This window comes from Aquila chrysaetos, chromosome 19 (genome assembly GCF_900496995.4).
Source record: "Aquila chrysaetos chrysaetos chromosome 19, bAquChr1.4, whole genome shotgun sequence".
NCBI classification, from domain to species: domain Eukaryota; kingdom Metazoa; phylum Chordata; class Aves; order Accipitriformes; family Accipitridae; genus Aquila; species Aquila chrysaetos.
This window is the reverse complement of record NC_044022.1, coordinates 24,987,110-25,001,580: the sequence shown is the minus strand read 5'-3', so window position 1 is coordinate 25,001,580 and position 14,471 is coordinate 24,987,110. Positions and strand designations below refer to the sequence as shown.

Genomic DNA, 14,471 nt, shown 5'->3' with positions numbered 1-14,471 from the left:
AGGGATGTTGGAGCTGAGCTGTCACACACTCCTAGAGCTTCAGACAAACAGGGGGTTGTGAGCACCCAACTTTACCTGTTTTTGTTGTATAGTCTCACTTTCGCTCCAGCCTGGGTTCATCGCTCATCACCACTGAGCAACGGTACAGACCCAGTCCCAGACTGAGTGAATTTGGGGCCCAGCCTTAGAAAATCTGAGAGAAATGTGGGTCTCCATTTTAAAAAGCCCGTGTTCGTCAGCAGTTACCACTTAGAGAGATCTGAGATATCGATAACGGGCATTTATAGGATTCAATCCTCCAAGGTTTTCAGCGCTTTGGCCCTGATCCAGAAAAACACTTACACACATGTTTAGCCTTAAGCGCGCGAGCCATCCCCGTTCAAGTTGTCGCTGCGTTGTACGAGTGGGCAGACTCCCAAATTAGCTCAACCCACGACAATTTTTAGGTCTGAAGCTCGTCCCTGTGTGGATGGCAGCACAAGAGACCCAGCACAGCAATACAGATCCAGTGGCTTTCTCACAAGCTCTGCAGCCTTTGCAGCATTTCCCTTCACGTCCCAGCTCCCACAGTCCTGCAATTACATGATACCCTCTTCTGCCTTTTTATTTTCTTAAGAGAAATTTTGAGGCCTTGTGGTCCTGGTGAATACCTTGAAAAATTCCACTTAAAAGAGCAAAAAAACTCCACACAACCCAGAAAGGATCTTTAAAATAACTCATTTCATCTTTACAATACAGACAAAATACAGTCCACTTACTCTTAACAAAAAGCAAATAAAAATGATCCACAATGCATACCATTGTTATGATTTTTATTATTATTGTTGCTTTTACAATTAGAAAACAAAGCTAATGCTGCTTCCCTGAACAGGGGGTAACTTTTGTTCTAGATGAATAAACCACGGCTCTGCTGAGATATTTAATCAAACTCTGTCTGACTGATGAAACTGGTCCTGAGGGGAAAACAAAACAAAACAAAACATGTTGTACATGTTAAAGTCATTAATCTCAGGTGGATTTTAAGTTTCCTGTTCTTTCTCCCCCTCTCCCAAATCTTGCGTTCTGCTCCGTCTCCCACGTGTAGAGGACAAAGTCATTCCTGTGCTGGCTCCCATCTGCTCTTGGGAGCAAAGTGATGGTGTTTCACGACCCTCTGCCCCATGCAGGGAAGGCAAATCCTTCACGGTGGGGTGAGGGTGTTGAGGACAAGCGATCCCAGGGCTGAATTTTCCTCTTGCTCCCCACATCCCCAGGTACCTCCAGAACCTCCTCCCAGCACCTTCCCCGAGCAGGTAGCCCGGAGCTGGGCAGCACAAGCCCAGCTGACTTGGAGGATGCTAATGGTCGTCTACCGGGATCTGTTCTCTAGTACGAAAAGGGATGGTCCCTCAGGGACTCTTTTATCACTTTCCTGACAAAGGCACTGTTAATTGTATTCAGATTTTTCGCTCCTTTTGCCACCCCCCTTCCCCTCAGCAAGGGCTTTTGTAGCTGCACATGAAGCACCCGTGGGCTGCTCGCTTTAGCATGATTAAGATACTTTCCGTTTTGTAGACTAAACCAAACAATCGGATGGGAGTTTTCTATAATGAATGTAATTTGCCTACCTTAGGGAGCAAACTAAATGATATAAAGCTGGAAGGGGGTGAGGATGGGGGGGAATTCATCAAAAAATATAAAGCCAGCTGGATGCACACAAGGCCTAAATCCTCAGATTTGGAAATAGCATTAAGTCCAAACTGTTTTATTAAATCACGGATATTTTTTCAAATGAATAAATACTACAAAGCCACTGACATAATACTTTTCAAGATAGCTTGCCCTTTTCCCTCAGGAGTAATATTATAATATTTTTGAAATAATAGTATTTATGGGAATGTATCAGCTGTATTTTCCCAGCTAGTGTAAATCAGCAGAGCTGTGTAGTAGGACATGGAGCTGTGCCAGACTATACCAGCTGTGAGGATCTGGCAGGCTATGTTATGAGAGAGGGAAGTGTAGCATCACCCGACAGAGGCATTCACAATAATTAAAGCCATTTCATTCAGAAGCTGAAAGACCTCAGTGTTTCGGAGCAAAGCCTTGAAAGCTGGTTGCTGAAAGGCTGGGGGAGGGAATGAGTCTGGTACATGAAGGTCTTGCCCCGCCTTTAGGGACATATTTTCCCTGCAAAACTGGTTTGTGACAAATGTTCTCCCAAATATCTTTCAGACCACACATGCACAGAAGATAATTTGGCAGCTACATTTTGGACTCCTGTTGCACTGAGCATCAAAAGAAGCGTGGCCACTGGGTTGAGGGAGGGGATTCTCCCCTTCTACTCTGCTCTACTCTCATGAAACCCCACCTGGAGTATTGTAACCAGCTCTGGGGCCCCCAAAATAAGAAGGACATGGACCTATTGGAAAGGGTCCAGAAGAGGCCATGAAGATGATCAGAGGGCTGGAGCACCTCTGCTATGAGGACAGACTGAGAGAGTTGGGGTTGTTCAGCCTGAAGAAGAGAAGGCTCCGGGGAGACCTTATAGCAGCCTTCCAGTACTTAAACAGGGGTTATAAAAAAGCCAGAGAGGGATTTTGTACAAGGGCATGTAGTGATAGGACAAGGGATAATGGCTTTAAACTGAAAGAGGGTAGATTTAGGTTAGATATAAGGAAGAAATTCTTCCCTGTGAGGGTGGTGAGACACTGGCACAGGTTGCCCATGGAAGCTGTGGCTGCCCCATCCCTGGCAGTGTTCAAGGCCAGGTTGGATGGGGCTTTGAGCAACCTGGTCTAGTGGAAGGTGTCCCTGCCCATGGCAGGGGGGTTGGAACGAGATGGTCTTTAAGGTCCCTTCCAACCCAAATCATTCTGTGATTCTATGATTGCAATTGAGAACAAAGACACTTTGTTCCCCTCTGCGCTTTGCTGCTGATGCCAGGAGGAAAGCATCAGAGCCAGGCTGCAAGGAGCAAGAAGTGCCACGGGTCATTCCACCAGTATGGACCCATGTTATAGACTCTTTACTCCTAGTTTGTATTATAAGGAAAAGAAAACAGAAAGCACTGCCTCCCTCTCATAGAAAGTAATTTTCTGAAAAAATTAGAAAATGCCACACCATCAGGAGGGAGATGACCCTAATTTGCTGGAGGAGGCAGGGCTGTGTAACAAGGGAGGCTGCAGCTGATCAGACCTTGCCCTGTGCATGACTCTTGTCTCAGCAAGGCACATCACCCTGGGCACATTGCTAATACCGCATGCAGCCGCTCCAGAGAAGGACACTGAAACTGAGGAGTTATGGAAAAAAGTGGTGTAATGGTGTTAATTCATAGACCGACAGCGCAGGGCATGGGCTGAGGCCACACGGACCCTTAGCTCAAAAAAGCAAAATTCAGATGAAGCCCATGATCTAGAGGAGCCAGCAGAGATTTTGAGCCTGGATGCCCCAAACTGCAAACCTCCAAACACTGAAGCCATTTCAGTTCAACATCTTCAGTAACAGATAGCTGTGGGCAGAGGCAGACACAAAGCGTGAAGTACTGCTGTGGCTAAAGGTCTGCTGAGGGGTCGTTCCCCACCTGGTGGACCTGCAGTTGCCTGGCAGGCTTCCTCACATCTTTTCGTGCTCTGCAAAGTTATGGTTTCTTCTGACATAAGAAAACCAGCTGAGGAACATGGGTCTGACACCGCAGGAGTGAAATGCAGCTGAAAACAATGTGCATATAGAGCATTTCTTCCATCTCGCTATTTTTTCGCCAAGCAGAAAGACTCGGGACATCAGCAAGGGAGCAAGAAAAAGAGTCATTACAGAATAGCATTGAAATGCTCAAATTTTTCTTCAGTCAGAACATCCCTGCCTTGTTGGCTTCATCAGAAACTGGAAATAAAAATAAAATTCCTTAAAAGAATGAAAGTAGAACGTTTCTTTACATATCAAACGAAGCCAAATTCTGGCTTTGGAGAGCAGTGGGATTTGTGCCACCAGCCTGTCTGCATGTCAGCCTAAAGACACCCACTGCTCATCACACCGCACTGAGAAGATGTTTTAGTCCACCAGCTTTTATGGGGTGACAATAACACAAACCACTGACAAACTACCAAAGGCCTCATTTTGCCTGCTTGTGGCTGGGGGAGGGAAGGAGGCGAGGAGCCCAAACCAGTTACAGCAAAGCAAAATAGCTGAGAACAAAATATCTGTAATTTTGCTCTATAGCCCATGATGCTTTTCTCCTCCAGCTCTCTAGGACTGCTCAGAGACGTGTCAGAGGCAGTTGCTTCCTAGAGAGCGGCTGGGTGGGGGAAAAAAGGGATCTGGAGGAAGACTGTTGGTGTTATGGACATATTTCCCCCTAGGAAAGTGCCGCTGTCTGCCCACATTTGTGTAGGAGTGATTTTCTGGCTGCTTACAGTGCTTCTCTTGGGGAATGGGGTTCCCCAAAATGGTCTGAAGGACCTCAAAGGCTCTGCTGCCTTCTGCTCCTGGAGAAGACATCCTTCTCCAACATCACCTTTCCTAACAGGGACACAGAGCTGGATGCCCACTGCAAAAAAAAAGAGCAAGAAAGGGAACCTAACCTGAGCTAAAACCTCCCCTGCACAGCAACTCCTCTCCACGTGCAGGAGCGAGGAGCAAACTACCCATGAGAGGTATTAGTCACGTTTGTTATGAAGCTCCTTGGGGGCGCTGGGATATTTTACCGATGAGAGTGATTGCTGATATAAAAAGCAAAACAAGAACGGTGACTCTTCCTTTGTCCAAGTGCTCCGTTTCATTGTCTTGACTGTATCTTGGCTAATTCTGCTTAAAATGAAGAGGCTGGGGAGACAGGGAATAAAAGAACTTATCTATCCCACGCCAGTGAGTGCCTCGAGCCATGCTCTTCTCCCGTCCTTGGGAGGAAAATCAGGGTTGCTTTCCAAGTAGGAGAGTGAAACATAATAATCTAACATTTTGCTGTTGCACCAGTAACTTCAGCATTTATTTCATACTATTGTTAATGCTTGTTTATAATATATAGATATATTTATGTAGGAAGTAGAGTAGACAAAAGCGCAAGATATATCTTATAAATATTTCTGTATGTCTGCATACAAAAGAAAATATGTACAGCCACAGATAGTGGTTCTCTGCTGTGTCAGGGCAGGGCCACGTGAAGGACTGACACGTTCCCATTCTTTTCTGCTGGGAATAGCTGCTGCCCTGCATGGCTGCACTCCCTACAGCCAGGACCAGACTCGCTCCGCTCTCTGCAGTTTCTTGGGGCTGCGTCAACGGTTTTGCTGGGGGAAAGAGGCGGCAGCATATTTCCCTAAGGATCTGATGGCCCAATGTGGCAGAACATTGGTGGCTAAGGCCATCACACTCAAAGGGCAAGAGAGAAAGAGAGCAGGAGCCTTTTTTTTTTTTTACTTTTCCACTGGATTTTGAGTCCACTTTGGTTTTTTATCTTAAAGGCTCCACTACTATCCGGTGGACCCCATAAAGTCCTTCTCAAGGTACCCTACTCTCACTGCCTCCGGGATCCCAGGGGATTTTTTGCGTGGCTGAATTTGAAACCCCGTCCAGCCTGGACAAATCAAGGACAGCTTTTCCTGCAGCAGTAGGTAACTTCAAAGTCACAGACCTGTGTAAAAGAAAGGTTAAAATGAGTTGTTCATTTCAGGGGGTTGACCTGAAATCTTTCCACCTTTATCATCCGGAGTGGATGCTTCCCTGCTAAAAATAAAGTCTTTGGCAACAAAAGCAGTTATTGCTGAAAAGTTGTAGCGTTTTCCCTTCTGGGATGGTCCTAATGCAGACTCAGTACCTGTGCTAGAAGGCATAGGCAGGTGTGAGCCTTAGTTATTTTCAAACCAGAGGTGCTTTTCTTCCCTGGGCAAAGTTTCTATTTTTGTTTCTCAAAATACTAAGGCACTTGATGGCTGGACGTCATTGGCAACCATAGGAAATATTTTGGAAGAAGATACCATCCCAAATGAGTTTTTGTCTTCTCAGAGAGCATTTTATTGGTGGGGGGAAACATTTGTGGGTTTGGCTGGGTTTTTTTAAGGGTCTTATTTTTACCGGTGGGATTGCTTTTTTTCCCTCCTACCATCTTTCTTCAAGTCTGTGTCTTTACAAGATAAACGACGTCTAGTCAAGGAAAGGTTTTCTCTTCTCTGAATAGTGCTGGGGTGCCGCCGGCGTCTCAGCTCCCAGGTGGAGAGAGGAGGGTTTTCATTTGCACACATATCTCTCGACAGTCCTCTCGCACTTTTTACAGGTGACGTAGCAGCACCAGTGGTACTTGCAGTGGCATCGCTCCACCACTTTGTCCATGTAGGGGTTGTAGCCTCTGCCGCAGCACATCAAGTCGCAGCTGTCGCTCCCATTGGAGGTCTTATTGCATTGCCTGGAAGAAAGAAAAGGCGGTGAGCGCGCACGAATCCCTGCAGGGCTTTCCAAACCACCGCCCCGAGGTGGTGCTGGAGCCTGCCAGCTCTGCACGGCACGGGGTGAAGCCAGCACGGCTGCATCTCAGCTGCAGCATGCACATGGCAGGGGTGAACACCCAGCCAAGCAGCCCTCTACGCCTGCACGGGAGGCAGGGAGAGCCCCAGGGCTGCGCTCACATCACCTGCTCTGATGCCCAGGATTGCGCTTGCATCACCTGCCGTGACACCCAAAATAACATTAAACTCCTGTTCTGACGCTCAGTTCAGGCTCAGCGGCATTCAGGCTGCCCGTCAGCCAGGACCAATTCCCGTACAGGCAGACAAGCAAAGCTATCGTGATACCTCCACCAAAACAAGAACTCACAGTCCCTAGCAATCTGTAGTCCTAGACAGGCTCCAAAGCTGTCTGAAAGGAGCTGGAAGAAGATGATACCCTGAAGAACAAACACCGGTGTTCGTCCAACACTACCTAACCTGAAAAGGATGGAGAAGGAACCCTGCAGCCACAGAGTATTTGCACAGGCTCCGTGCCAATGATCCTGGGCTGGGAAAGCTCCCAGGCAGGCTGTTACAGCCACTCTCCAGACCTGACCCTATCAGGGAAATCACAACCGATACTAGCAGGGCCGGACTTTGCACTTTCCCCCCGTGAGTTTCTCCCAGCACGGCATGAGCAGCCGGGGAGCTGGCCCTATAACACCCCGAGTCCTGACCCAGGAGCAGGCAGCACGGCAGGAGCACAGGGTAGGATGACAAGTCGCCAAATATCACACGGACTTTTACTGCTTGTTTTGCTTCTGCTTTTAATTAAAGCCAGACTCGTTGGGATAAGTCAGCCATTGTGTGGGGTTCCCTCGCTTTGTTCGCTTGCAAGCGGCTGGCTTGAGGTTTTCAGAAGTAACTCATGAATTGGGGAATCTCTTTGACTGATCCATTGATCATGGATTCACAGCCATTCTCAGAAACCGGCTGTCTCGTTCACCTAAAATACTCCAAGTTGGGTCACTGGACATGAGAGCACAACAGGCATTGACTTTTGGATGAGATGAACCATATCCTAGAGATGCTGTTTCTCCACGGGCTGTAAAGATAGCCCAGGGTGGAAGTGCTCATGTTTGGTCAGATGCTTGGCTGGACGCTAGCACCGTAGGGTAACAGATCTCTTTATGCACCCAACACCATGAGGCGGTGAACTTGGTGGAGTCCTGAAACTACTGCAAGAAAGGCAGTTTGGAGAGTGGGGGAATTGCTGACATCTCTCCTAAATCTTATTTGGCATGCCTATTTTGGACAGAAACACTCTAAGGCTGGTTTGGGGCAGGGAAAGGAGAGAGGAGCACGAGTCGGACTCTTGAGCTGAGCACTCCATTAATAGATGAAAACAAATCCATGAGATTTATAGGAATTCCTCATGAGGTAATGCTTTAGGAGAAGTTACGGGATTAATGAGGTGTTGAGATTTTGTTCTTGTTCTTCCTTTATTTTTTTCTGACTCAGGCAGGCCTCCTGTTTGTTATTTCTGACTCGCATTCCTCTCCAGGTTCAGTGTTTAAAGGCCCCCCCCCCTGCTCCCCCTCATTCGGGAGTGTGTGTAAATATTTACAAACCTTTGAAAGCCTCTACCGAAGCTGAAGTCTGCAACCACACTGAGCGTGTTTGCCTAACGCTGAACCAAAGGCGTTGTTATTGCCCCTGCGAGCCAGGGCCCCTCCACCAGGAAACCTCCGAATGACTCCTCATAAATGTATTAGTAAATGCATTAAATATTCGGAGCAAAGGTTCAAATATAGGTGTGTTGACATTAGAAGAGGGGAGGGTATTTGACAACCTTACTCAGCTTTACCAGTGGATGGAAAGGTTGTTGCCTGGAGGTTCACCTAGGGAGGATGGGGAGTCTGCAGAAGCATGGTGATGGATGTGCAGCGCATCTGTGCCACCTCGTGCTGAGAGTTTATTAAAATTGCCAAGAAAAGGAATACGGGTCCACTCTGACTCCAGTTCACTATTGAGTACATTCCCTCCCCAAATGTACAAAGCACCCGACAGTCAAATTTACCCCGTTCAAACAGAGAGCAAAACTCTTCTACCTTCTGTATTGGGACCTGGGAATCTCCCTTTCCTTGCACCCACTCCTGCAGTTTGCAACAAAAAAGTGGATCTACTAGGAGATATACCTTTCCATAGCTGTCCCCATCCCACCCAGCCTGAAATAAAGAAAGGAAAAAACCAAAATCTTACTAAAACATCCCCAAACTTCCCTCAGTTTTGGGTGAAGGAACAGCGACATTCTGGGTGGATGGGTTGAATAGCCAAAACAAAGCTTTTGACCCCATCCTGAACTTAAATGGCTTTCTAGAAAACTTTCCTGACAATGCCACTAACCAGAGATTTTGTTTTCTGTTTTAAAGCATAGGCCTGGATGAATTATCTTTATTTTTCTTTAAACAAGCTGAAACAGAGGTAGTTTCTCAGCTGCATCTATATGTACAAAAAGCAAGTGGGGGATGACAAAGAAGCCTGAAGACCAGAGTTTACCCACAGAAGCTGCCCCCGAGCATCTGCTTTCAGAGCCCACGGCTGCAATCTCACCAGGCTCCCCGCTGATGGGTTAAGTTCAATCTCATTTGTTTTGGGCCTGGTCCAGCACGATTCCAGCAACTCAGAGAAATGCCCTCCTCCTGAGCCTCAGAGAGAAAATACGAAGGCAGGCGATTGCATCTTAACACAACACCGTAACCTCTAGAAGCACTTGGAAGACTGGTGAAAAACGATGCTTCGGCCGTAATCCCAGCCAAGGTCCTGGCTCAGGAACAGGCTTTCACATTGTCACAGTGCTTTTTCCTTCTTTATGCAAGAAGGGAGGAGGTCAGCCCTGCTGACTGGACAAATCCCACTCAATATGCCTGTCCAAAATCTCCCCTTTCTAGCCCTCACTTGCAGAAACACTGCGGTATGTCATATAGCCTCATCATGGGGGTAGCTCCTCGACAGAGATGGTGAAGGACACCCCAGCACTTCTGAAAGTCTTCCCCCAGATAGAGAGACTAAGCCATCCCACAGTTACCTCCTGGGGGATTTTCATTTTAAAAGCTATGGGGAGATGTCACACTTAATTTCATTGTGGGTCCCAGTTCACTTTTGTCCCATCAGCAGATATAAGGATAGATTCTTTGGGTTGCCCAACTGGCCTCTGAGAGCCAAACTGAGGCCAACTCTGTACTGTGTCACCCACAATAATGACATATGATGACTGGGATGGGCCAGATGTCCACTGGGACCTCATTCCATCAGTCCTATTGATAGGTGGAAGCTGCTTAGGAGTACATAAGAAAAGTCATTCTGGGACACAGCAACTGCCTGCCTGGCCCAGTACATCTCCCAATGGCTGTGGGAGATGCTGTTCAGGGAGGAAAACATAAACCTGGCCACTTTCTGTAGTTGTTTTCCTCATACACCAGCAGCACCTGGGCTGTTGCATTAGGGATGATAGAAGGTATGTTCCTGCCTAGACATCTCAGTATCCTCCTGTGGGCAGCTTGGCCGTGCATTTGTCTCATCCCTTTCTGACCTCAGGGAAACCATCTGCCTCTGTGAACTCCAGCAGCCACAAGTCCCATAAGACAGGACTGCTGTGTAAAGAAATAATTTATTTTTTCTCTTTTAAACCAAATTCCTATTAATTTCTTTAGTGCCCCTTGCTCCAGTAACGTCAAGTTGTACAGCAGTATATAAAACAAAGAGAAAAATAATTTAAATCCCCCAGGAGGTATGTAACACAATGGACATTGCTAAAAATACATCAAAGTGCACAGCTCCATATAAGATTTTGAGGGCAGAATCTTAACTACTTTTAAATCGCTTTCTCATCCACAAAGAACAACTAGAGACTGACACTGAACAACTGTACGAAAGAGAGTTATCAATAGTACATGTCAGCGAGGATATGTCAAGGGAGATCCTGGAACCAGCCTGTATTTTCATTAATGAGGAGTAGAGAGTGAGCTTAAAAATTTGTGGATAACGTTGGGGCTAAAGGAGCTGAGAACATTTTGTGAGAGTGGATTAAAATGCAAAGTAAGTGACACACTTTGAGAAAGATCCAGATAAATGTGGGAATGTTCCCAGGAGAGTCAGAGGAGTAGTTCAGAAAGTAGAAAAGGATAAAGGAACTGATTTAGAGAAGTTTGTAAGAAGAGGTGTCTTCCCATCTATAAAAGATTATTGCAAAAAGGACAGAGAAGAAATGTTCTTTATACGCTGAGGAAAGAGGACAAGAAATTATTAGTTTGATTTCAGATTAAAAAAACCATAACTCTGAGGATAGTAAAACCCTGGAACAGGGTTTTTAAGACCAGAGTAAACAAACATCTTCAGTAGCAGCCTACGTGGTCTTATTTAAGTCTTGCTCCTAAGATCAGGCTCCATGGAAAGTCATTCCCAGCCCTGATATTCCCTAACTCCAATGCTGTTTTGATGCAAAGGGACTAAATATGTTTAGGAGAGCTGGCTGCAATTTTTTATCCACTGAATTCACTATCCACTGCCATTTTACTGTGTGAAATTACTCTTTCCACCAATAAATTTATTATTCACAAATCTGTTCAGGAAACTTTATGGTCAAATGCAGGTCTCTCAAAGTGGGAAGGATTCAAACTTTCCCAGGGATTAACTGAGAAAAAAAGGCTCAAAAAGCACAGCTGGCCCAACTACTGAAATGGGCACCAGCTACGAGCACATTGCCTTGGGAAAGTAGAAATAGCACTGCAAGTGGGGGGAACACAAAGCTACCATTTTTCTGACTTTTCTCCAGTTTAAACTTCTGGGACAGTCACAGATTATTTTCTATTTGCTGTTCATCATTTGTTGGATCCTAAGAAAAAAGGGTGGCACACCTGGTAACAGTTCCAAAAACTGCTAAATCATCAAACATGTTAGAACGTACTTAAAGCCAAAGTTCATCATATTGCTTCTTGTGCCCTCACTGAGTGACAGAAACTAAGAGAGGCTGTAACAAAAAACAAACACCAAATGCTGTTGTCTACCCATAACTACCACTCTTTCCCACCTAAATATGAGTGTTTCTGCTAAGAAATATCCTTGCCCACATCATCACGCAATACAAAGCATATTTTGGGGGGTGGCAGGAAACAAGTGGTATCAAGGGCTGCCATTGAACACTGAAAACCACTGCATCCTTTTTTTGCAGCCTTTGATCAGCCCTTCTGTTGGGACCACCAGGATGCCAAAGAGGTAACCCCCAGTCCCTACGGCTTTGCAGTCACCACCGAGCAGCAGATGCGTGCTCAGCTGACTTCATGCATGTTCCTATCCAAGAAAACATACCAGCCTAAGACACCTCGGGAGACACTTAAGACTAATATTTTATATTGCGGAGAAGAACGAACACATGAGCAAGGAGCAACGACCAAGGAATGGCCACGTTCGTTGCCAAACTGAGTCAGCTAAGGAGTGCTGGCTGATCAACCCAGCTTAGCTGCAGCGCAACGTTGCAGCCCGATTTCTGCAGCGTAAGAGAGTTCCTTCCCGTCTTCAGCAGGGAGGGAGCAGCGTTTGCTCGGCTCTGGGAAAGATCAGTAATAAACAGCTCAGTTATCTCTGCAAGGCTTCAGGGGCTGGAGGCTTTTGCATGCATGGCAGAATTTCCCTTTCCTTGGATTCCTTAAGGGACCTTAAACAGCCTTTGAAATATGATACGTTGCACCCTACTGATAAAGCAGGTTAATACTTTTGCTTCTTTTCTCACAAAACAGATCTCAATTTTATAATCTGTTATTATTTATCATTTACTCAAAGCCGATAACGAATTTTTCAGGCAGGAGAAACTGAACTAGCTTGTTAAAAGATGAACTATAGGGTGCTTTTGTCCAAGAAAGCTCTGAAACGGGAACGTATACATTTTTTCCCTGTGGTTAATTTGTTGTATTGAAAGTTCTACAATCCACTCGCTGCTCCACGGATCAGCTTCTTTAGAATTTTCTCCAGACCATTTTTTATTGGCTATGAAAGTGTGATGGTGGCATACAAGCACTCGGAGTTTGTTTGGCTGGAGTGGCTGAGGGCTGCAGTTGCAGCAAGCCTGTTTGCAGGAGCCTTGGATACCGGTTGCAAAACTCAGCTCCTTAATCAGATTTTGAGCACTTCAAAGAGGCTTCAAATCTCAGGTTCGGGTTCAGCTCCCTGACTCTGAAATCTGGATACACCCCAAGCGCTTGGAGGCATGCAGATTTCCAAACCATTTCTAATGTCAACAAACTAAGAAAGGCCAAGGTGTCTTAGAAAACATTTCAGGCTTGTTCCGAAGAAGGCTTTGAAATCCTTTCAGCAAAGACCTCTGAAAGGCTTTTGAGTAACCGGGTGCACATTTTTTGAGTGGATTTTCACGCGGTTCCACTACAAGGTAATTCAATTCCCTTTCCTGCCTGAAAAACACACAATAAGTCTGCATAATTCGAGGGATAATTAGAGAGATGGAAGCCACCGATTAGATTATCCCTTCCACCCACCTGCCGGTGCAGGATTGTTCCCTACAACATACACTGAAACCCAATATGTCCAAGGTGTTGCAACTTAGCCATCAACCTGCTTCCAGCGTGCTCTGAGCAGCCCCAGACCTGCAGGAGAGGGAGGGGGGAAAGGACTTTTTCTCCATATGATGCAAAACCACTCATTTTTGGTAATAAAAATGCAGCAATCTGCATTTTTTAATCCAGTAACAGGAAGAGGGGTTGTTAATGGGGTCACCTCCCCTCCGCACCCTTTGGAGGCAGGAAGCAGGGCTGGAAAGATGCTGGAGATGCCCAGACCAAAGTCTCCTGGAGCGTGGTGATAGGGGTCTGCACTGTAACACCTCGTGAGCTGATCCCTGCACCCACGTTCATGGCCAGAAAAAGGCCAAAGAGGGAACAGGCAGGTGGTGGAAGAAAAGAAAAAATGAACTGAGGGACCACCACCAAAAATCCCTTTTTGATTGCATTTACCATAAAAGACCTTAAAAATTAGCCTAGTAGGAAACAGCAGGATCTCCCCCCAGAAAATTTTGATGTGTACAGGGATAAAATGTTAAGATGCCACTGAGACTTGACTTATAAAATAAAAACCTGTTTGGGCTATTTCCATGTGAGCATTTTTACATCTCTGCAGAGTAAGCGCAAACCACATTTTTCCCTGCCCTCTCTAACAGCATCCCTTTTGTGTTCCCTCTCCCTCATCTCTGTCATTAGGTGCTATCTCTGCAGCCCCACAGCTGGCTGGAACAGAGCCACTGCGTTTAAAAGACATTTAGATGTCCTCTTTGTGAGAGAAAAATTGCAAAGGGAAAAAGGCATGCATGGGAGGAGGAGGTTAGGGAAGCTCCCCTCCTTTTTCCCGCTCCCTCCAGGAAGAACGGACCGATCTGCAAACACATTGTGTGCATTTTACACTTATTTCCTCTACTAATTTAATGCAGAGAAGGGGCTGCTATGGCTTGTGTTACACATGCCAACTTTGAGGCACCAGGCATCTTCTCAAGAGCGTGCAGATGGATTGCAATGAAAATGAGCGTAACTACACATGACCTTAAACCTTGGCCTGAGAGATGCGCGCAGCTCAACACGGGACTATCTCGCCCTCCTCCCCTCCCACGGCCATCACCGTCTTGCACATCCGAGAATAAGGAGTATTTCTTGACAAGTTCCTTTTGAAAGTCATCCCTTCCTGCCTCTAATATCTCAGTCCTCTAAATCCTCACTCAATCTCACTTCCCACGGACCCTCGCCTGGCAGGCTCACAATCACTGCTGTCGCCCGTCTTGGGATAAACGGACGCCTGCAATACACATTTTCCTATCCTTGTAAGAAAAAAAAAAGTCATTCAAGACCTTGACATATTTTTCATCCCTAGCTGGGATAAAAAGGCAAAATCTGCTGTAAAATGAAATTAGATGATGAAGAAGTCACACCTTGAAAGGATTTCAGCTCATGGAAAATGTTTTACTTGGCAAATCTGTAATGGATTCAGTTTGGTTTTGACACGAGCTGTTGATTTCACGCAATT

At 46.1% G+C, this 14,471-nt stretch overlaps 1 protein-coding gene across 5 annotated transcripts in view; it reads right to left on the bottom strand.

Moving 5' to 3' along the window:
* Positions 1-2,647: 2,647 nt before the first annotated feature.
* Positions 2,648-14,471, bottom strand: part of WNT11 (Wnt family member 11) — a 34,752-nt gene continuing 22,928 nt past the window's right edge. For all 5 annotated transcript variants that reach the window (XM_030043135.2, XM_030043134.2, XM_030043136.2 and 2 more), the window contains one exon: positions 2,648-6,373. In XM_030043135.2, coding sequence (XP_029898995.1) covers positions 6,199-6,373 — 175 coding nt within the window. In that variant the 3' untranslated portion in view covers positions 2,648-6,198. The remainder of the gene's footprint in view (positions 6,374-14,471) is intronic.